This window comes from Vanellus vanellus (genome assembly GCF_965231255.1).
Source record: "Vanellus vanellus genome assembly, contig: HAP1_SCAFFOLD_53, whole genome shotgun sequence".
NCBI classification, from domain to species: Eukaryota; Metazoa; Chordata; class Aves; order Charadriiformes; family Charadriidae; genus Vanellus; species Vanellus vanellus.
The window spans coordinates 941,325-965,252 of NW_028128477.1; the positions used below are offsets into that span (position 1 = coordinate 941,325).

A 23,928-nucleotide genomic window follows, 5' to 3' on the forward strand; every position below is an offset into this window, starting at 1 on the left:
TCCTCTCTCTCATGATCTACATGGTGACCATGTTTGGCAACATCCTCGTTGTTGTGCTGGTGGTGGCACATCGGCATCTTCACACTCCCATGTACTTCTTCCTGGGGAATTTATCCAGTGTAGAAATCTGCTATACCTCCACTATCCTGCCCAGGCTGCTGGCCGGCTTCCTAACCAGGGACAGAACCATTTCTGCTCAAGGCTGCATGACGCAGTTCTTTTTCTTTGGCTATTTTGCAGGTGCCGAGTGCTATCTGCTGGCCACCATGTCCTATGATCGGTACTTGGCCGTATGTCAACCCCTGCTCTACGCAAGCCTCATGAACTGGAAGCTCTGTCTCCAGCTGGCGGCTGGGTCCTGGCTAGCAGGATTACTGATGTCTACCATAGTCACTGGACAATTTTCCAAGTTACACTTCTGTGGTCCCAATGCAATTGATCACTTCTTCTGTGATTTTGCCCCGTTGCTAGAGCTCGCCTGCAGTGACACCACCGTGCTTAGACTGGTGACTTTCATAATCTGTTTTCTGGATGTAGTCGTCCCGTTTGTAGTCACTTTGGTATCCTACATCTGCATCATAGCTGCGATCCTGAGGATTCCGACCACCATGGGGAGGCAGAAGGCCTTCTCCACCTGCTCCTCTCACCTCATGGTGGTCACTGTTTTCTATGGCACCCTCGTCGTTGTCTATATGATACCCAGGACAGCCTCACTGAGGCAGCTCAATCAAGTGCTCTCCTTTTTCTACACCATCCTCACGCCCATGGTCAATCCTCTCCTCTACAGCCTGCGGAACAGGGAGGTCAAGGGGGCTCTAGGAAATGCACTCAGAAAAACTGTGGCCTGCCTCGAGAGCTCATACTAGTTGAGATCCACCAGGAAGACACAGGTTGTGGGTCTCCTTTGACCAAGCATGGACAATTCGTAAGTGCATATTTTGTGTCCCAGGTCCATCTTTAGAAGTGCAGAATCTGTGGACTGGTTGTGGAATGAGAAGTGGGAGAGGGGAATTTGTGTCTTAAAGAAATACAGGTCTGGTGTTGAAGAGTGTCAAATCTTCCCTGGCTTGCTTCCTTCTTTAAAGTAAACACGATTGTGATCCTGCAGGTGGGAGCTGTGAAATGCCACACCTGCCCAGGAGTGGGAGAAAACTTACGCTAAACATGCTGTTTCCTCTTCCGTTACCCAGCCAAGCTGAGGGCTGCCATTCTTGCATGCCTGGGACTCCTCAGGGCACCTCCCTATTGGCAGTGAGAAGTGGGCAGCTGAATCAAGCCCCGCTAGTGGACACGTCTAAATTCCAGTAGATGCATGCCAGCCCTCGTGTTCTCTGGGCTTCCTAGCAGAGGACAACTGTGAAAGCTAGTCTGACAGGGTCACACACCTCCGCCCCCCCTCCCCCCGAAAAGAAAAACCAAGATCCATCTTCAGAAGACAGGCAAACAAGCTGGGTCTTGGCTTCCCGATGTTTTAACACAGCAATCATCACTTTTCCCCCTCTTTCCTTCTCCTAATCTGTCTCTCCCTCTCCGACCCTCCTCTCCCAATGTCTTTACTTTTTTGTTTCCCACTGGCTGACTGAGGTATGGCAAATTCAGTCCTCCTGTTTTCTTCTTTCTTGCACAAGAGAGCAAGGTCAGCTCCTGAGGCATGACTGAGTACACACACCCCCAGCAGCGGGCATGCCCCATTTCCTGCCCTGAGGCACACACACAAGATGGAAATGTCTCCATCATCCCTGATTTGCGCAAGGGCCTTCGGCCCTGACATACTGCCACAACACACTTATTCCTCCTCCAAGCACAGACGAAAATTCCTTCCCACTTCCAGGCTCAAATCACAGTTGCAAGAATTTGCTGCCCTTCAGAAGAGGCCTTGAGCTTCTTGGATCTTCTTGGTGCTCATGGCAATGTTCTTGGCTGCCTCCAGGGTTGATGGGCTTCTTGTCTATAGCAAGGACATTATGACAAACTTTTAGGAAATGTTTGCTTTTCTGTCATTCCGACATGTAGAAAGAGTAGACATAGAAAAGAGTGAAATACACGGAAATGGATGCTGAGCTAAGGGACAGTAAGAACCAGGTGAGACACCCCCATAGCTGTGGCTTCCTGGCCAGAAGCCCATCCTGCGAAGGGGCTCCAGCCTCTGCCGCTCTGGAGTGGGGAATCAGCAGTGTCCATGCCACCTGGGGACACACACAGTAACTTTTGAAAGACCACCCTTCCTCTGAACTGCGTTGGATTTGTTCTTGAGGATGGGGTATCACGGCTCACGCTGCAAATACTGATTTCACTGGCACTGCCCAGAGCGGCTGTCCAAGATGCAAACTGCTGCATTTAGATTTAGGCAGATTAATGTTTGTTGGTGGCTTTGGATTGTTTTTTTGTGATTGGTGGGGCTTTTGCTTGTTTAGTTTTGGGGGAGGGTGTTACTTTTTTTAGATACTGATAGGGAATTCACACAACCGCCTGAAGGATTGCTGGAGGATTACTGACAGACGGCCCCGCATTTCTTGCATCTCAAGGCATGAGATGCCAGAGGCCAAAGGCAAGATGGTTTGGGCACTACCTTGGGATTTGGGGAACAGATATGTGCTCCCCTCTCGCAACACCCTGCTCTCCTCAGTGAGGGCTGTGAGAAACTCTGCCAACCAGGTCTGAACTCACATTTGTCTCAGGTAACTTATGTCTAACTGCAGCCAATGTGGTCCAGCCAGCTCAGGATTTGAGTTTCCATTGGAGGACAAATCATTTCAATTCACACTTCTTTTCCATCTTCACTCTGACACTGAATGTTGTGTGACACAACTGTCCTGGCTCTCCGGGAAGGATGGGCAAAAGTTTGATACCTGAACGGGAACTTTTGCCCTTGCTGGAAATAGGAACGCAGCAGGCTCGAGCCAAGAGACCCAAGAAACAAAACTTCCCATAGGGACAACTAATGAAAACGTGCCACAGGCTGTGGGACCTTCTCTTTACTGACAGAGAATTAGTGAATCTAGAAAATACAGCTTCACCTATTTTTCCCTTTCTTGTAGCTTGGCTCTCAGAATTTATGTAGAATAGAATCATGGAATCATAGAATCATGGAATCATAGAATCATGGAATCATGGAATCGTTTAGGTTGGAAGGGACCTTTAGGATCATCGAGTCCAACTGTTAACCAAGTCCACCACTAAACCATGTCCCTCAGCACCATCCCAACATGTCTTTTCAATACCTCCAGGGATGGTGACTCAACCCCTTCCCGGGTAGCCTGGTCCGATGCTTGATAACCCTCTCAGTCAAGACGTTTTTCCTAATGTCTAATCTAAATCTCCCCCAGTGCAACTCAAGCCCAATTCCTCTTGTCATATCGTTTGTTACTTGGTAGAAGAGACCAAGCCCCACCTGGCTACAACCTCCTTTCAGGTAGCTGTAGAGAGCAATAAGGTCTCCCCTCAGCGTCCTTTTCTCCAGGTTAAAAACCCCCAGTTCCTTCAGACACTTTGAATCTGCTTTGCCACTTTGAATCTGTCTCTGAAAAACTAGCTCAGGATACATTTTTTATATTTGATTGAGCCCCAATTAATGTGCTGCATTTAAGTGAGTTTCCATATCTGGAGCAGCTTTGCACAATGTCTGCTCAAAGAGGAGAAATAGCTCAGCCTGCAGTTGGAAATGGGTGAAGCTGGGGGCAATAAATATGTTGCTTCAGATAATATTTGGTATGCATAAAATACAAAAAGGTTGTGAAGGTGAATGGGCAGGAAAGAAAGGGAAAACTGGTCACCCAGTGGAGCTCTGCAAGAGGAGGATGGAGCTGTACATAACATGAGGCCATATAAGTGGGATCAGCATGAAGAGAAGACAACTTTTGTAGGGAAGATGTTGCAAGGGAGTACCTTGACTTCGCCCAACTGCAAAACAGAGTTTGGGCATAGGGCAGAAGTGACAAGCAGAGGTGTCCTGTGCTAAAAGGACTTCTCTGAGAGAAGGCTTGTGGGATTTTAGTTGGAGAGATTTGAGGCAGTCCTTTCAAGATCTAAGGTGGCTGAGCTTTGGAAAGAAGGAAGAATCAGAATGCATCTCAAGGATAGTTTGGAATTAGTTGTACTATCTTTTCTCTCTCCCATAATGTAAAGATTACAATAGTGTCCTTAAGTCATCCATGCTCCATATCTTTGTTCCCTCCTTTTATGAAGAGAGGGAGGTGGAATAGGGAAGTAGTTTCTCAGGCCGACGGACAGATCCCTGGTTAGTGAAAAGGCACAAAGGCAGGCAAATCGGTGATCACACCAGAAGATTACCTGCGTTTCCATTCTCGGAAGTCCAAGCTGTGCAGCAGAGAGCTCAGAGCTGCCTTCATCTGCCCCGCATTCCAGCATGGAAAATGAAACTAATCTAGTCCAAAGGTTGGGTTTGATTCTCTTCACATCCTAAAGCACCACATGGGGCCGGAGACAGGCAGGACACTGAAAGAGGAATCACACTTCCCCACTTCCCTGGACAAAATCTTAGGTGCTTGTGGGAATCTCAGGAGGCGTGGCATACCGATTTCTGGGTTCAACGAGCTGGTCAAATGCCTTGTCCCCGTGTCTGTAATGGTGGCTTCGATGTTGGGCTCTCGTGTGCAGAGTCTGCACAGGGACGCTGCTGTTTCTTGAGCAACCTGCTGGACCTCAGAGCTAGCCCTGCTTGGAACTAAAGGTTGAAGTAGAGACCCACTGATCACAGGACAGTTCCACCCTGAATTGTCCCATGAGCATCTGCTGTAGCCACCCTCACATCCAGGCTCAGGGAAGGGCTGTAGGGAAAGGGTCTGTTGGGGTCTCTGGTCCAGCCTCCCACCAAAGGGTGGGAAATCGCCAACCTCTGACTCTGGTCTGCTGTGACTGCAGAGCTGAAACCTGAAAACCTCCAAACATGGAGATCAAAGATCCTCTGGGATGGTCCCACTGCAGTGCAACACCACCCTCCTACTCAGTTTTCACTCTTATGTCCTCCAGGTCATTATAAACATTTCAAACAGGGCAGGTTACGATATCGACCCCTGCAGGACCCTACTGGTGAGATACCTCCAGGCACAGTACCACGCAGGAACCACATGCCTCCAAGCCCAGCAGTTCAGATCGTATTTTACCCACCTGCTTATCTACCCATGCAGATTCTACTGTCCTCAGTTAGAAACAAGCTGGGGGTGATGCTGAATGCCCTTCTGACTTCCCAGTAAAAGTTACCGCTCTCTCTGCCCAGCAATCCTGTCCTTTCAGCACAGAAAGCAAAGAGGATGGCCAAGTGCGATCTGCTCTGGGTAAATCCCGTCACCTTCTGTTTCAAACACACAAGAAGTCCCTGAGTGGACATGCTCTGGGGCACAGCCTTCAGTTCCCCTGCTAATTCTTTGGGGCATGCATGTTTTGGGCGCTGCCAGTGAGCAGACAATTCCCCCAGTCTCCGTGATCTTCCAAAGACAAAGCAGAGTGACCACTGTGACACTGGCTGCCCCCTCAGCTCCCTCAGCTTCCGCCCCTCCTGTCCATAGACTGGTAAGGATTGTGTTTGCTGAAGGACTTGACCCCAGCCATTGCTGGTGGTTCTCCTGCAGGTTCCATCCTTGAGCCCGAGGCCTGGGAGACCTTGCTGGGGCAGACTGAGGCAAAGAGGACATGGAGTATCTCAGATCTATCAGCACCAGTTCTTACGAAACTCAGCAGTGGCCACACAGTGGCTTTGTTTCTCCTTGAACTGTTCCTGAAGGAGTAAGCACTCATTCTGGTGCCCTTGAATTGCCTTTCGGGGTTAGATTGAATTGAGATGTGGACTATAGCTGAGCTTGGAGGAGGCTGTCCTTGAAGACCAGCTGGACTGAGCTCTTGCACCATGTCACAGCTCTGTCTGCCACAGGAACGGCTCCAGCTTGTCCTGTTTGTGCCCCTGGCTGAGATCATTGCTGCACGTTTGGGCTGAAGCCCCCCAGCTGTGGCACCAGGCAAGCGGTGACTTGCCATAAGGAATCCTGGTACCAAGAGTCCAAGAACCCGTGTGTGCTACTGGTGGGACAAGAAGACGGGGTACTCATGGCCAGCTCTTCTTCTACTGGGAGAAATAACACTGCTGCAAGTAAGTGTCTCTGCGCAGCTGAGGGAGGGAACATGAGAGATTGCATCAGCCTTTTTCACAGGCGGTTCCCCTGGAGCCCCAGAGACACCTCCAGGGAGCCCAGAGGGGACAGAGAGAGTGCCACCGTGGGCTGGTCCTCTGCTGCCAAACTGGGCTGGGCTGCTGGGCTGGAGGGAGCTCCTGGCAAGCGGGCAGCGCTGCAGAGAGACAGCTCTGCCCAGGAGCAGCTCCTCTGCACAGCGCAGCAGGGCTGAGGGCACTGTCTGCAGGCAGCGAGGGCAGAGCAGAGTGTTCACCAGGGGAGGCATCTCCACAGCCCTCGGCACAGTAAGTCTCTGGCTGCGGGGCAGCTGCAGCTGCAGCTCCTGGCACCATCTACAGCTGGCACCTTCCATGGCTGGGGCAAAGGAGAAGGACGTGCTCCAGAGCAGGGCTTCCCTGCCCCACCATCAGAGGCACAGGGCACGATGGCTGCCTGCTCCTGGAGACGTCTGCAGGAGGTGACACTGGGTGTGCAGGCAGGGGTGGGCAGAGCTGTCCTTGCCAGCAGGGTCCCTGCCCCCCGGGGGCTGTGTGCCGGGGCAGGGGCTCTGCCGCCTGCTAGGGTATGCTCTCAGCCTGCCCGGGGAGCTCCCATGGCGCTGTGTGGAGAAGCTGTGGGTGGAAGGAGTGACCGCCAGTGAGGCAGATTACTTCTGCTTGTGCAAGGGAACTGCAGGGTTGAGGACTGGTCCCAGCTCCAGATCACCCCAAGGACATTTGCAGAGGGTTCTTTTGAAAAACGATGCCAAGGAACTATTCACCTGCAGGGGAACAAGTCTGTGCTGTGAGTTTTCTCCTCTTGGTCGGCTGGATGGGCAGGGAGAGATGGGAATGGATTTCTCCACCGTGCACAAGGCTCTGAGACCCCATTTGTTGATAGGACCTGTCTGAGGTTCTCGTTAACCCCTGCACACGAAGATGTCCCTGGGCAGTGCCCTGATGCCAGGAGGGGTCTGCAGGGCAGAGCTGTGCACGCAGCAGGCGGAATGGGGTCTGTGAGCATGAAGAGGGAGGAGATATGGGGAGAGAGAAACAGGTCCTGGCCAAGACAAGCTCCAGGTCATGGGCAGGGAGGAAGAGAGCCGGGCTCCCAGAAATGCTGTGGGAAGGGGGATACAGGCATCTCCCTGCCCTCCCCGACAGTGCAGATGCCTTCCCTGGAGCAACCCCTGGTCCCCTCGCTCACACAGCAGAGCCTCTGCCCTTCGTGTCATGCGGGTTTGGTCATGAGTTGCCTTTCCAGCAACCTGACCACCACAGAGGAGATTTGCTCAAGTGTCCGACTGTGTCTCCCTCACCTGCCTGCCCTGGCAGAGGTACTTTGGCATCCCCTCTCTCCCGTCTGCCCTTGTTCTTACTGTTAAACTCCCTGGTGGGGGGGGCTAAGGATTGAAGCGCAGCTGAGACACCAACACTGCACGTCCTTTCGTGCACATATGTCCATGGAGGAAAAGCAGCCAACTTGCATCCTGTCTGCCTTTGGCGCTCTGGGAATCACAGTGTATGCGGCTGGAAATGACCTGATCGTGCCTTCAGGATAAGCAAATTTAAGATACGTGATTCCTTCTTTGAGGGGTCCTGCTGGGCTGCAGGCTGCCCTCCAGAAGGACACAGTTCTCCCACGGCATCTCTGTGTTATCTAGCAGTCCCACAGAGAAGACATCGTGGTGCTAAAGCCATGGAAACGCTGCTGGGCAGCTGTCTGTGGGCAGCTGTAATGAGCCCTCTGTGTCCCTGGCTGGGAGGGCAGAGCTGAGGTCTTCCTCAGGTATGATTAGAGGGGCTGAGGGCTTTAGAGAGATGCACTTGGAAGGCGCATTCCTCTGCTCTCACCAGTGCCACAGAATCGTAGACTCCTAGAATGGTGTGGTTGGAAGGGGCCTTTACGGGTCACCTAGTCAACCCCCTGCAATGACAGCCCGTTTGTGTCTCAGGACCCACAAGGCGCAGCAGGATTTCTGTCTTAAAAACACTCCTAAGGTGTGTTGGGGCAACTAAAACAGTACGAACACAACAACATCCCCACAGCTCTGCTCTGCAGTCGGGTGCATTAGGAGCCACAATGCTGAACAGCTCTTTGCTATCAAAAGTGGATTTAATCTGAGATCACCCCAAGTTCCTATTTTCCTTTTGCTGTAGGACAGGTCTGAGTCCTGCAGAGCCAACAGCAGAACCTCCTGTTCTCTGGGGCACCCTCAGACAGCACCAATCTCAGCTCACAAAAGGTCTTCCTGGAAAGGTAAAAGTGGTTTGGGGGTGTTTTATGAGAAATTGAATAGATTATACTCAGAGAATTCCAGCTCTGGAGCCCCAAGCAAAAGAAGGGCATGGACCTCTTGGAGTGGGTCCAGAGGATGGCCACAAAGATGATCAGAGGGCTGGAGGCCCTCTCCGATGAGGACAGGCTGGGAGAGTTAGAGTTTCTCAGCCTGGAAAAGAGACGGTTCCATGGAGAACTTACTGCGGCCCTCCAGTAACTAAAGGGGCTACAGGAGAGCTGGGGAAGGACATTTTACAAGGGCACATAGTGACAGGCTGAGGGGGAATGGCTTTCAACTGGAAGAAGGTAGATTTATATTAGGAAGAAATTTTTCACTTTTATGGTGTTAAGGCACTGGAGCAGGTGTCCCAAAGAAGTTGCAGAAACTCCAACCCTGGAGGTGTTCAAGGCCAGGCTGGATGGAGCTTTGAGCAACCTGGTGTGGTTGGAGGTGTCCCTGCCCATGGCAAGGGGGTTGGAACTCAGTGATCTTCAAGGTCCCTTCCAACCTAAACCATTCTATGATTCTATGAATTCTACCTTAACTTGTCACTGTCTTTACATTTTGAAAAGGTCCCTGTGCCCCAAAGAGGAAAATGCCCAATGGCAGCTCCATCACCCAGTTCCTCCTCCTGGCATTTGTAGACACACGGGAGCTGCAGCTCTTGACCTTCTGGCTCTTCCTGGGCATCTACCTGGCTGCCCTCCTGGGAAACGGCCTCATCATCACCACCATCGCCTGCGACCACTGCCTCCACACCCCCATGTACTTCTTCCTCCTCAACCTCTCTGTTCTTGATCTGGGCTCCATCTCCATCACTGTTCCCAAAGCTGTGGCCAATTCCCTCTGGGACATCAGGGCTATCTCCTACGCAGGATGTGCTGCACAGGTATTTCTGCTTTTCTTCTTGCTCGGAGCAGAGTTTTCTCTTCTCACAGTCATGGCCTATGACCGCTACGTTGCCATCTGCCATCCCCTGCACTACGGGACCCTCCTGGGCAGCAGAGCTTGTGTCCGCGTGGCAGCAGCTGCCTGGGGCAGTGGGTTCCTCAGTTCTCTCCTGCACACGGCCAATACATTTTCACTCCCCCTCTGCCATGGCAATGCCATCGACCAGTTCTTCTGTGAAATCCCCCACATCCTCAAGCTCTCCTGCTCACACTCCTACCTCAGGGAAGTTGGGCTTCTTGTGGTTAGTTCATGTTTAGCATTGGGGTGTTTTGTTTTCATTGTGGTGTCCTATGTGCAGATCTTCAGGGCGGTGCTGAGGATCCCCTCACAGCAGGGACGGCACAAAGCCTTTTCCACGTGCCTCCCTCACCTGGCCGTGGTCTCCCTCTTTCTCAGCACTGGAGTGTTTGCCCACCTGAAGCCCCCCAGCATCTCCTCCCCATCTCTGGACCTGGTGGTGTCATTTCTGTACTCGGTGGTGACTCCAGCAGTGAACCCCCTCCTCTACAGCATGAGGAACCAGGAGCTCAAAGATTCCATTCAGAAACTGATTTCATGGTCACCTTCTAAACAGCAATAAAATTACCATCTCTCTCCACAGATGACTCATAGGATGTTCTACGCCAGTCCTGAGCTCTCTTTCTTCTCTTCATTCTTATTTTCATTCTTACTTTTTTTTTTAGATTTTTCCTGCAGAAAGGTTTCGATGCCTTCCACATCAAAAGAGGCTTTAACCCACTATCTCTCCACTGGTGCCTCTATAACAGTGTCTAACACCAGGTCAGAACTGAAACTCTCACAGCATCCCTATAACAAAATGGGATCTACTTTGTGCTATGCAGAAACACTGGTCCTTTCTTCTAAAAGTTGGTCTCAGGAGAAGGCCTGAGCAATGGCATCCCCAAAAGGACTGTTGCTTTTGGGTTCTTCTAGAGCTCGAGGATTGGATTTAGGACTCACTCGTCAGCATGTAGTGACAGTGGAAGCAATGGCTGGTCACTGAGTGACATAGCCAAGGTTGTCACATACAAGCCGTGACAGACAACTTTATTCTCAAGGGGGAAATGGAGTTTCCTGGAGATCCCCTGGGCTCTCCAGAAGCAGCATTTGCCTGGGGTGGGCATGGAATGGAGCCCCACAAAGTGAGAAATCACCCAAGATGGAGACACCAAGCTGAGTGGTGCTGTTGACTTGCCTGAGGGATGGGATGGCATCCAGAGGGACCTGGATAAGATGGAGAAGTGGGCCCATTTCAACCTCATGAAGTTCAACAAGGCCAAGTGCGGGGTCCTGCACACGGGTTGGGGCAACCTCCCATATCAGTATAGGTCGGGGGGATGAAGGGATTGAGAGCAGCCCCACTGAGGAGGACCCGGGGGTATGGGGCAATGAAAAGCTGGACATGAGCCAACAATGTGCACTCACAGCCCAGAAATCCAGCTGTGTCCTGGGTTCCATCAAAAGAAGCATGGCCAGCAGGGAAAGGGAGGTGGTTCTGCCCCTCTATTCTGCTCTCGTGGGACCCCACATGGAGTGCTGCCTCCAGCTCTGGAGGCCTCAGCACAGGTGTCGTGGTTTAACCCCAGCCAGCAGCTAGGACCATGCACCCACTGGTGCAGTTCTCCCCCTTCCCCCAGGAGGAAAGGGAGAAGAGGGTGAAAAAGAGTGGAAAGGGAAATAAAACAAATAAGCAAACAAACAAAAAAACCCCAAAGTCATGCGTTGAGGTAAAGAGAGTTTAATAGAACAATAACAGAAAAGGAAAACAACAGCAGCAACAACAATATTACTACTGCTACTAATGACAATACAAGTCACTGTCACCACTCAGTGAATTGGTGCCTTCCCAAGCAGCGTTTGCACGTACCCGCCCCCTGGTTAAACCCATCCAAATACTGAGCATGACCTCTGTGGAATGGAATATTTCATTGCCCATTCCATCATTCTCTCTCGGCCCCTTTGAGCTCCTACGGAAAGCTGAAAGAAAAGTCCTTGAAAAATATGAACAACACCTAGCAACAACTAAACCAATATGCATTACTGACATTCTTTTCCTACCAAATCTGAAACACAGCAGCCACTGGAAAGAAAATTAGAGTTGTGGTCAAGGTCTCCCTGTCCAAATGGTGGGCAGTGACGAGTGGTGTTCCTCAGAGGTCCGTACTGGGTCTGGTTCTGTTTAACATCATTGTTGGTGACATGGATGTTGGGATGGAGTGCACCCTCAGCAAGTTTGCCAATGGCACCAAGCTGTGTGGAGCGGTCGACATTCTGGAGGGGAGGGATGCCATCCAGAGGGACCTGGACAGGCTTGAGAGGTGGGCCTGTGCAAACCTCGTGAAGTTCTACTATACCAAGGGCAAGGTCCTGCATGTGGATCAGGGCAATCCTGTGAACAAATCCAGGCTGGGTGAAGAATGGCTTGAGAGCAGCCCTGAGAAAAAGGACTTGGAGGTGCTGGTGGATGAGAAGCTCAAGATGAGCTTGCAATGTGTGCTGGCAGCCCAAAAAGCCAACCGCATCATGGGCTGCATCACCAGCAGCATGGCGAGCAGGGCGAGGGAGGTGGTTCTGCCTCTCTACTCTCTCTGGGGAGACCCCGCAGTGCTTCATCCAGCTGCTGGGCCCCAGCATAAGGAGGACATGGATCTGTTGGAGTGGGAAAAGAGGAGGCCACGAAGGTGATCAGAGGGGTGGAGCACCTCTGCTGTGAGGACAGGCTGAGAGAGTTGGGGTTGTTGAGCCTGGAGAAGAGAAGACTCCGGGAGACCTTATAGCAGACCGAGTAGCTGAAGGGGGCCTAAAGGAAAGCTGGAGAGGGACTTTTTACAAGTGGTAGTTGTGGAGCTGGAGCTGGTGGACAGTCAAGGTAGGCCAAAGCATCTCAGCTGAGACAACTGATTTCTCTCCCTCCGGGAGAAAAGGAAGCCTGGACAATTGCACCCAAGCTGTCCATCGCTGGAGGAGGATGGGCAAGGAGTGGGTGCGGATGTTGCAGAGTCTGCTTGGAGATGTTCCCGTAACCCAGACCCCTTCAAAAGAGCACGCCGTTCACTTTCTCTCTTTGCTTCCCTCTGTGAATGGAGGGAGCTCGTGACCTTAGCGTGTGACTCGCTGTGAGCCCATGTGAACCGAGTCCAGGACAGGGAGTGCTTTGGTGTTCGTGGGATCCCAGTTTGGCACAAAAATGTGTTTTCCTTTGGTCTAAGGCTATCCACTGTGGAGAGTGGACTTCAGTGGAGGTAAGGTGGACTTAATGTACAGCAGAGGAGTGTATTTTGCATTTTGTATATTGTATTTTTCTATTCAACCATGCCTTCCTTTGGGCTTGTTTTTGGGCTACAAAGAAAATTCTGTGTCTGGGTGCAGTTCATTCCCCAAGTGAAACAGGTGGAAACTGTTTCCAAAGGGCTGAAACCTGCAACTCCAGAGTGTAGCAGAGAAAGCTCAGATTTGAGGAAAGGTGCTGTAAGTCCCAGGTGGCTGATGAGAGAAAGGCGGGGTTGGAGGTGGGGACAAAGGCTGCCCACAGAGTGTCTGACATACAGGGTCTTGACTGCCCTACTCAGTCAGACTCTGTTTGGAGAGGTCCAGTTTCAGTGTCATTTGGAAATTGCTGATATCAATAGACAGAGAAATTAAGCAGACAAATAAAAAAAAAGTAAGAAAAATAAATCCTTTCTTCTTGTTATTTACTATTGAAACCTTTTCACTTCTGAAATCTCTCTAATTAACCACAGCAGAATTGTATAATAAGAAAATTATGCCCAGAACCATGGCTCGTTATGGCATTTTGCATGTTAATGAGCCCTCTGGTGCCCAGTTCCTGAACTGCAGGTACTGAGGGTGGATTGAAGTGGTCTCTAGAGCAGTGCAAGTCAGCCTCCAAGGTTCTGAGGGCGTCAGCGGTCCCCACTGAGGGCCATCCTGACTATCCCTGAAGCAGAAAGCCAGAGGCACTGCTTCCAGTTGGAAATGAAATGTGAAAGTGTCTGTGAAAGCCCTTGCCGTGTCTCATCAAGCAGGATATTCAAGCGCTGATCCCCACACCCTGGCAATGGGGATTCTTTCCTTCAAGGGATGCTCAGGGCTCTTTCTGGGAGCAGTGAGATGAGGGGGGTGTGTGTAGGAAACGTCTCGGGCTGTCTGGAGGGTGGGGGAGGAGGCAGCGAAGCAGTGTGTCTGTGAGGAACTGGAGTGCTCTCAGGGGCTCCAGTGGAAGAGTCCGCAGCCATAGTGGAAAGGACAAGGATTTCAGTTCTGCTGGGGGGGTGGGGTGTCGTGCACGCTGACCACAGGCTGTCCTACACTTTCCTCTGCCTGTGCCCGTTTCTCTGCAGATTTCAACCACCACCCCTGCTTCCCCACCTCACTCCCACCCTGTGCTGACCCAAGCTTTACTCATGACTCTCTGTCTTCACTAATTCTTCAAACACAAAGCCATGTTTTTCTGAGCTTTTGCCAATGAGTTCCCCATAACCTGTGCAGCTTCTTCCAAAGCCCTCCTAATACTCCACTGTCACCAGAGATGGAGCCACAAGAGGGAACCCCACCCCTGAGCCTTCCAGCCTGTCTGTACTGAGAACTATGTGCCCATCCATTGCAGCACCACAAACTGTTTCATTTCTTCTACTGCACCTTCACAGTGACTCCATCGCTGTCAATGGCAGAGGGCAGGGGCTGTGTGGCTGAGTAGCAGCTCCACAGGAAAGGCTGTGGTGGTCCTTGGGTTTCATTTGGCAAAACAGGAGCCCTCAGCAAAGACAGCCAACAGCATCCTTTGCTTCTCTTTTCATTCCCTGAAATCACGAGTGCTTCTCTTTTATTCTCCTCATACCCTCCCAAAAGAACAGCCCACCTGTGCTGGTTTGAGGTGAAACAGAACCCCTCTTCTGTTCAGCAACTTTACTTTGCAGCTGAGCCTCTTTGAACTAAGTGAACTCTGAAATTAACAGCATTTGTGGTGACACTGTTCAGAGCGATAAAACCTGATAAGTTGTAATGTATGCCGAGGAATGGTATGCAGAATTCTCTTTCTCATACTTATTGGTATAACCCCCAAGGCCAGCTGACTTGGTTCTTTGCCCCATTGGAGGGTCAGAAGCAGAAGAGCATAGAGGGGTGGTACCTGCGGGAAGGAGCGGACAGGACAGGTGACCCCAAACTGACCATCAGGGTATTCCATCCCATCTGCCTCATGCTCAGTATAAAAGCTGAGGGATCAAAGGGTCAGCTCTCTTCCTTCAGTGGTTTGTGTCCCAGGAGGACTCTGGCTGTTTGTCTGCCTTTGATCCCGATCTGCAAATTCCTGAATGCAGATCTGGAATCCGATTCCCATCCGTCCCTGAGTCAAGTATTGGATTTTCCCCATGCCTGCCGGTGACGTGATCATCATCCTGGGAGCTTGATCCAGATTAGTATCTATTTCTTTATATCTTTTTTATTATTTTTTTATTAATATTTCCTTCAAGCAGTTGAGTTCCTCCTACATTCACAAGTTTCTTGCTCTCTCTTCTTCCTCTTCTTAGAGAGAGAGAGGTGGGGGAGACAATGGGAGACTGTTTGTCACAGTGGCCAGTCCAGCCATAACTACGACAAGAGAGCAGGAACTGCACTGTTGGACTGATGGCAGTCCTTGCTCCTGCACACAGAATTCCATCCACAAATAACTCTGTGCTCATTTAATATTTGGTTGGCTGCCTCGAGGAATTGTTCCCGACACACCCTTGGCTAGACTCAAACAGCATTTTTTCTGGTAAGCTATCTGATGCAACTGCTTCATCCCAGCTTCATTCCGTGGTCTGTAAACTGAGGGACAACCCTGCAGTCAAAGTGGAAGGTTCGTGGGTGATGGTGGTGACTGCAATGACCCGCCATGCAGCTTTTGGTCTGGCTCTCTGGATGCTCCGAACCAACGGAACTGTGAAGTGCAGTAAATCTGGAATTGGAGTTACAGAAAACACAGTGAAAATGATTTTTCTGGTTGAGGCAGCAAAATTTCTGTGAGTGTTTGCCCCTGTGGAGGCAGTATGTGAAGTGCACAGCATCAAATAGATGGTGCAGCTTGAGCGGTGTGAGTAGAATGGTAGAATCATAGACTCATATGATAGTTTAGATTGGAAAGGAAATTAAAGATCACCAAGTCTCAACCTCCTTTCCCTGGGCAGGGACATGTCCCACTAGACCAGGTTGCTCTAAGCCCTGTCCAACCTGGCCTTGAATACCTCCGGGGATGGGGCAGCTACAGCTTTCCTGGGCAACCTGCGCCAGGGGCTCACCACACTCATGTGAATGTTTTTTTCCCTAATATCTATTCTAAATCTCCCCTCTTCCAGCTTGAAAACATTCCCCCTCGTCCTGTCCCTAATTTTTTTAAACATACCTTTTACCCTTGTAAAAAGTCCCTCCCCAGCTTTCCTGTAGTCCCCCTTCAGATACTGGAAGGCCACTATAAGGTCTCCCAAAGAGCCTTCTCTTCTCCAGGCTGGATGCTGGTGATGTAGGGCCAGGCGCCTGGCCGGGCATCTGTGCCACCCACCACGTGCGACGTGCCATAGCCGGAACCCATGGGCCAGAGCCTGCAGGTCCCTCTGTCACTAGAAACTCATGACTGCCCTTCTCGATGGCTTGCTGTGGTTCAGGTTGAAGGTCAGCCATCTCCGCTCCCCACAAGGTGTTGCATGGACAGTAGGGCCAAGGAACCCTGTGGGGCATGCGTATGCCTGCCTCTGTTTCTGCTTGAGCCCCACAGGTGAGATGGGCCAGCATCCTGGGTGCTGGCAAGGGTCTCAGGCTCCCATGTGGGGTTTGAGAAGCTGTGGAGTGGCCACAGGGGACAAGCAGGCACCCTCCAGTGAAGCCCATAAGTGTTGCCCAAGCTCCCTCTCAGAACCTCAGGACGTTTACCCACTGCTGTCCCATGTGCTGTTCATGGGCCAGCACAGGGCCGTCAGGACGACGACAGGGAGCACATTCATCACTGCCAGCGGCGGCACGTTGCAGCTGGAAGAGCCAAGGGGTCGTCACCACCAGTGCAGCAGCCGACATATTGCCCACAGTCCTCATGGTGCCTGCGGTGACCTTGTTCCCAGGACTGATGTCACAGAGTCGCTGGTTCCGGGTGCTGGGCATGGTGGCCTCTCAGGGGGAAGGAGGGGCAGCCTGGGGGGTTCCAAGCAGGAGGGGAGGCAGAAGCTGGGATGGGACACCCCCGAGAGACCCCGCTGAATGCTCTGCCTGTGGGATGAGGGTGTGCAGGCCCTGTGGCAGGCAGCAGCGCCTGGCTCCGAGCACTGCCTGCTGACAAACCAAGCGTGGCCTCATTGCCCTTCGGGCAGTGCCTGCTGCGACAGGGCAATGGGTAGAGGTTCTAAGGCAAAAGAGGGTCGATTTAGACTACATAGACTACATCTTTGGCAGCAGGCTGGCCAGCTTGGTAAGGCGGGCTTGAATCCAGAAGACTTGGGGCTGGGTTGAAGGGGACAATGCTCATGCCATCACAGCTTACTGGAGAATAAGCCCGGCCAACCAGAACAGTGACAAATATTCCTTGGCGGACTCCCAAGGTGATATCCAGAGCACCAACCACCTGCAGGGTGTGTCCGACTGTGATGGATACTCTCCCTCTCCTCCAGGGAAACCTGCATGCTTGAGGACCTCTCTGAAATGCCTGAATTGATGAGGCCTTCTACAGACAGCTGGAAATAGCCTTATGGTCACAGGCCCTGGTTCTCACGGGGGACCTCAGCCATTCTGGTATTTGCAGGAGAAACAACACAGCCAGGCACACACAGTCCCGGAGGTTTCTGCAGAGCATTGATGAGAACTTTTTGACCCAGTTGGTAGAGAAACCAACGAGGAGAGGTGTGCTGCTGGACGTATTACTGACAAATAAAGGAGGACTAGTTGGGGATGTGAAGGTTGGGGGTAGCCTTGGCTGCAGTGACCATGAGATGGTGGAGTTCCAGATCCAGCATGGAAGAAGCAGGGCAAAAAGTAGAATCAAAAGCCCGGACATGATGAGGGCTGACATACTTGGAGGAATCCCATGGGCAAAGGGTTTGGCAGGAAGGGGGGTGGAGGAGAGCTGATTAATAGAAAAGCTCCACTTCCTCCAAGCTCAACATCAGTGCATGCCTATGAGTAATAAATCAGGCAGAGGAGGCAGGAAATCTGCATGGACAAGCAAGGACCTTCTGGAAAACCTCAGGTGCGAGAGGGAAGTTTACAGAATGTTGAAAAAGTGAGTGGCGACTTGGGAGGAGTATATAAACATTGCGAGAGTACATAGGGATGCAATGAGGAAGGCTGAAACGCACTTGGAATTAAACCTGGCCAGGGATGTCAAGGACAATAAGAAGGGCTTCTCCAAGTACATCAGTAGTAAAAGGCAGACCAGGGAAAATGTGGGCCTGCTACTGAATGAGGTGGGTGCCCTGGTGACGGAGGACGCAGAGAAGGTGCAGTTACTGAATGCCTTCTTTGCTTCAGTCTTTGCTGTTAAGGCCGGCCCTAAGCAATCCCAGAGACTGGAGCGAAGAGAAAGAGTCTGGAAAAAGGAAGACTTTCGCTTGGTGGAGGAGAATCAGGTTAGAGATGATTTAGGCAAACTTGACACCCGCAAATCCATGGGCCCTGATGGGTCACACCCAGGAGTGTTGAGGGACCTGGCAGATGTTATTGCAAAGGTGCTCTCCATCATCTTTGAATGGTCACGAGGGACAGGAGAACTGCCTGAGGACTGGAGGAAAGCCAAAGTCATGCCTATCTTGAAAAAGGGCAGGAAGGAGGACCCAGGAAACAGCAGGCCGGTCAGTGAGACCTGGAAAGGCTGGAGAGCTGGGTGGAGAGGAACATGATAAAGTTCAAGGGTAAGTGTAGGGTCCTGCATCCAGGGAGGAAAAAACCCATGCACCAGTAAAGGTTGGGGGTTCACCTGCTGCAAAGCAGCTTTGCCGAGAGGGACCTGGGAGTCCTGGTGGACAATAAGTTGACCATAAGCCAGCAATGTGCCCTGGTGGCCAAGAAGGCCTATGGTCTCCTGGGGTGCATTACAAAAGACAGTGGCCAGCAGGTGGAGAGATGTCTTCCTCCCTCTCTGCTCTGCCCTGCTGAGTCTGCATCTGAAGTACCGTGTCTAGTTCTAGGTACCCCAGTGCAAGAAAGACAGGCAACTGCTGGAGAGAGTCCAGTAGAGAGCTACAAAGATGATCAGGGGACTGGAGCACCTCTCTTATGAGAATCAGCTGAGAGAGGTGGGTACGTTTAGCCTGGGGAAGAGAAGGCTGAGAGGGGATCCCCTCCATGCTTATCAGTGTCTAAAGGGAGGGTGTCAAGAGGATGGGGCCAGACTCTTTTCTGTGCTGCCCAGTGACAGGACAAGGGGAAATGGGCACAAACTGGAACAGAGGAAATTCCATCTGAACACAAAGAAAAATGTCTTTACTTTGAGGGCAACAAAGCACTGGAAGAGGCTGTCCAGAGAGGCTGTGGAGTGTCCTTCTGTGGAGATATTCAAAAGCTGCCCGGCTGCATTCCTGTCCAACGTGCTGTAGGTGAGGCTACTTTGGCAGGGGGGTTGCACTAGACGATCTCTGAGGGTTCCTTCCAACCCCTACCATTCTGTGATCCTGTGATTCTGTGATCTTCTATGTTTTCTGTTGGCCAGAGGGATTCCCCACCAGTGCACACGGATGCTGCCCTGTCTCTCAAAATTGCGCCATTAGAGCTTGCAGTTCCCTGCACGTGTCCTGAACCACCTCTGGCACCTCAGATGTCACCCGGTGTTTGCATTGGAAAAGCTCCCTCCTGGCCTCTGTCTCCATTACTCACAGGGCAGCTCAGAGAAGGAGCTCACTCCGATTTAGGGCAGCTAAGGTGAGGCAAGAGGAATCCTCCCTCTGGTGGGTCTGTGGGGTGCACTGGAGAAGATGAATGTCCCTCCGGCCTCAGAAACACTGCTGAGAGCTGAGATGCCTCATTGACTTGGCTCAATCCCTGCCCTGCACCGGTGGGAATGATCCCCGGCCCATCACTGCCTCCGTGCCCTGCCTGGCAATGCGGCAGGAATGGGGGTTTCCAGAGGGGCACACGGATACCTCCTGTAGGTCCGCACACCCTGGCAGAGCACTTTCCACCACAGGGATCAGTCTGTCCAGGGTTCAGAGAGGGACAGTCGGTGATGACTTCATTGTGCTTCAAACTCTGCTCCCCAGGAGAGACCCCGCTGCCTTGGAGGAGCTGTCAGCCCTGGAGGCGCAGGGACACCTCGAGGGATTGGGGCAGTGCGGGGAGGAGGCAGAGAAAGCCACAGCTGGTCCTCTGCTGCTGAGCTGGGCCGGGCTGCTGCGACGGAGGGAGCTCCTGGCAAGCGGGCAGCGCTGCAGAGAGACAGCTCTGCCCAGGAGCAGCTCCTCTGCACAGCGCAGCAGGGCTGAGGGCACTGCCTGCAGGCAGCGAGGGCAGAGCAGGGAGGCAGAGAGAGGTTGAAGGCAGTCTGGAGAGGGAGGATGCTGAGGGCGAATGGGGGGAGAACTCTTCGTAAAGCCGAGCAGCTGCAGTAGCTGGAGAGATCTCCAACAGCTGGCACCTCCCACAGCCCGTGGGATCTTTCAGAAGGACGCTCATAATTTCTCTGCTGTGGAAGAAGAGGACATTCTCTAGATTGGGGCTTCCCTGCTTCACCATCAGAGGATCAGGGCATGACAGCTGCCTTCTCCCAGGAATGGCCAAAGGCCTGTGAAGGTGGGTGTGCAGGCAGGGGTGTGCAGGGCTTTCCTTGCCAGCAGGGTCCCTGCACCCCGGGGGCTGTGTGCTGGGCAGGGACTCTGCCATCTGCCAGGGTCAGCTCTCCGCCTGCCCAGAGAAGTCCCACGTAGCTTCTGTGGGGAGAAGCTGTGGGTGGAAGGAGTGACCCCTGGCTGGGCAATGTCCTTCACCTTGAAGAGGGTGCTGTGTGGGTCAGGGCTCTTTACACCTCCAGATGACCTCTGGTCATTCCTGGAGGGACTTTTCAAGATGGAGTTCCCTTAATATGAAGGTAAATTTCTTTTGCTGTTTCTTCTCTTGGTTGGCTGGGTGGGCAGTGGCACATGTCCAAGAGGACTTTCAAATGAAAGATCAAAGGAGGGTTCATGTAGAGATAAGGAGCTTTGCTGAGTCTGTGTCTTCGGTTTCCAGCTCTGGGGGCTACAGACAGCAGCAGCATCCCCTTTCCAGTCTCACCAGGGTCTGTGGCACCTGCCCTTTAGCCCCTGCACACACGCAGAGGCTGCAGGGCAGAGCTGGTCACACGGGGGCTGCCATGGGGTCTGCGAGCACTGGCAGGGAAGAGATGTGGGGGCAGGGAAAAGGCTGCTGGCAGGGAGAGCTCCAGGCAGCGGAGATGGGCAGGGAAGGAGGGAGCTGCTCCTGGAAGCCCTGCTGCAGGGGAGATAGGGGCACCTCCAGCCACCCCTGCAGTGCAGATGCCTTCCCTGAGCCACCCAGCACAGCCCTCAGCCCTCACGGCCATGGGCTCTGGGGTGGGAGTCAGCTCTGTGCCCAGCAGAGCAGCAGGAGAGGCGAAGGGCATCCCTCCTGCCACGTGCCCCATTGCTGCTGCCCAGCGGTGGGGCTGAGGGCACCTGCCCTGCATGATCAGTGTCTGGGCGGTGGCGTGCCCAGCAGGGTGAGGGTAACGCTGTCCTGAGTGCCCGGCTGCCTCTCCCCGTGCCTCTCCCAGTCAGACCCTCATGGGATTTCTCCTGGTTTCTCCACATGTCTCCTTTAAAGTTATCGTTTTATTGCTGTCAGCCTCCCTGGGATGGGAATTTCAGCTGCAGAGTCCCACACTGATCTTGTTCATCCACTCCTGACTATGTGTCCATGGGAAGCAGTGTCCCAGCTTTCCTCTGACCTGTGGGGCTGTGGGCAATGCAGGCCGTGGGGGTGGGGAAGGAGTCCATTTTCTCTCACTGAGATGCCAAAAACTGGGTATGTCCTTTGGGTGTCCATGGAAGCTGTGAGCTGCCATCCAGGATGCCAACCTGTCCCATAGAACTTTTGTGTTATCCGAAAGCCCCACAGAGAAACACAGAGACTCTGTGACTGAGGAAATGCTGTTGGGTGGGTGAAATGAGTCATGTGTGTCCTTGGCTAGAGGTGGGCTTCTGAGACCTTGAGAAAGGGTGAGACATTTAGTGGTCTGAGATGGATCCTTCTGCTCTCAGCACTGTCTGATGGCATAATACAAGAGGGTAATCCCCCTCCATCTCATGAAGGTGCAAGATGGAGGGACAAACCATCTCCCCTGACTCTGCTCTCTGCCCCAGGCAATCCTCATGTCTCACAGCACTCACTCTGTTCTCCTGGAGTGCAGCAGAAATGCTGAGGGTTTCTGACATCCCAGAACAGTGCCCAGGGGAGGTGGGAGAGCTGTAAAATACCCAAAGCCTCTCCAACTGCCTTCTGCCATCCCTGTTCCATAGCAGTGAGTGTTCAGATGTTGAAAAGCCCATCTGCATTAGGTGTGGGTTCCTCAGCCAAAGGAGAACACCAGGACTGGCTCCTGCCGCCAGCCTCCCTATGAACTCCATTGACTTACTCTGTTTCCCTCCTTGGACAGGTGCCCCTGCCCAGAGGCAGCAAATGTCCAACAGCAGCTCCATCACCCACTTCCTCCTCATGGAATTCGCAGACACACGGGAGCTGCAGCTCTTGACCTTTGGGCTCTTTCTGGGCACCTACCTGGCTGCCGTCCTGGGAAACGGACTCATCATCACTGCCATCGCTTGTGACCACCGCCTCCACACCCCCATGTACTTCTTCCTTCTCAACCTCTCCCTCATAGACCTGGGCTGCATCTCCACCACTCTCCCCAAAGCCATGGCCAATTCCCTCTGGAACACCCAGGATATCTCTTACTTTGGCTGTGCTGTCCAGCTCTTTTTCTTTTTCTTTTTTATGTCAACAGAGTGTTCTCTCCTCACAGTCATGGCCTATGACCGCTACATTGCCATCTGCCATCCCCTGCACTACGGGACCCTCCTGGGCAGCAGAGCTTGTGTCCGCATGGCAGCAGCTGCCTGGGGCAGTGGGTTCCTCAATTCTCTCCTGCACACAGCCAATACATTTTCACTGCCCCTCTGCCAGGGCAATGCCCTGCACCAGTTCTTCTGTGAAATCCCCCACATCCTCAAGCTCGCCTGCTCACACTCCTACCTCAGGGAAGTTGGGTTTCTTATGGTTAGTGTCTGTTTAGCCTTTGGGTGTTTTGTTTTCATTGTGGTGTCCTATGTGCAGATCCTGAGGGCGGTGCTGAGGATCCCCTCTGAGCAGGGACGGCACAAAGCCTTTTCCACGTGTGTCCCTCACCTGGCCGTGGTCTCCCTCTTTCTCAGCACTGGAACATTTGCCCACCTGAAGCCCCCCTCCATCTCCTCCCCATCTCTGGACCTGGTGGTGGCAGTGTTGTACTCAGTGGTGCCTCCAGCAGTGAACCCCCTCATCTACAGCATGAGGAACCAGGAGCTCAAGGCTGCCCTGCAGAAACAGGCCCAATGGACACTGTTTCATCGACAATAACCTGCCACCCCTTCTCTGCACATTGCCCAAGGCTTATCTTAGGCTGTGATTATGCTTTTTTCTCTTGTGATAATCCAGTTTATAGATAATTTTCTGAGTTTACGCTGCTTGTCTTGAGGCTTGATCCTACTGTGTCTGACCCTTGCACAACAGTGTGTCAGGTGTGGCCTGACAGATAACAGCTCTTCAATAAAAGGGCATCTCCGAATTGCAGTGCCTGAAAGATAGGCTGTTCCTCCAAAGTTCCTTCCAAGAACATGTTCAAGGAATCAATATTGTAAGGAGTCTCTTCTCCTTGTGTTTTCAAAGTTTCTGGAGCTAAGCTCATGGTATAATTAGTTTCCACTTCACCAAATATTCTGGATTTAAAGGCGCTCTTCTTGGTGCCCAATAGAAGGGGAGACGGTCCATGAGCTCCCATTATCTCCTCAGTCTTCTTCATGTATGACAGGACTGATGGCATATACTGGACGTTCTGGAAATGTATCTCAGGCGGGAAGAGAGGCGGGATTAGGGACTCAACACTTGCCCTTGAGATGGAACGGATGGAGACTCCGAAGGTGAAACACCCTCCAAGGTGAAGTCCACCAATATAAAGCACTGAATCAATGTGTCCACGCACAAGGACGCTGCAGTGCCGAGGGAGTCAGCAGGGCCTCATCAGGCACAGGGAGGGGAGAGTGGGGAGACGCATGAGGTGCCTGAGGGGACCCCAAGGCCAGGACTGCTGTGCCCTCATGCGCCTGGCCAGATTCACCTCTACCTGGTCTTTAGCTTTCCTAACCTGATCTCTCGCTGCTCGGACAATTCTTTCCAGGATACCTGTCCTTGCTTCAACCCTCTGTAGGCTTCCTTTTCCTGTTTGAGATTGACCAGGACCTCCTTGGTCATCCACGCAGGCCTCCTGCTGTCTTTGCCTGACTTCCTCTTTGCCGGTATGTATTGCTCCTGAGCTTGGCTGAGGTAGCCCTTGGATATTAGCCAACTTTCATGGGTCCCTCTTCCTTC

The 23,928-nt window shown here is 52.4% G+C and overlaps 2 protein-coding genes across 2 annotated transcripts; both read left to right on the top strand.

Annotated features, from left to right (window-relative positions):
* Positions 1-11: 11 nt before the first annotated feature.
* LOC309684359 (olfactory receptor 5AP2-like) lies at positions 12-866 on the top strand (the record flags this gene model as incomplete). Its single annotated transcript, XM_082500285.1, has 1 exon — positions 12-866. One exon carries the CDS (start codon positions 12-14, stop codon positions 864-866), a length of 855 nt encoding a protein of 284 aa, XP_082356411.1.
* An 8,135-nt stretch (positions 867-9,001) lies between these two features.
* Positions 9,002-22,920, top strand: LOC309684360 (olfactory receptor 14A16-like; the record flags this gene model as incomplete). Its single annotated transcript, XM_082500286.1, has 2 exons — positions 9,002-9,295; positions 22,279-22,920. 2 exons carry the CDS (start codon positions 9,002-9,004, stop codon positions 22,918-22,920), a joined length of 936 nt encoding a protein of 311 aa, XP_082356412.1.
* Positions 22,921-23,928: the final 1,008 nt, after the last annotated feature.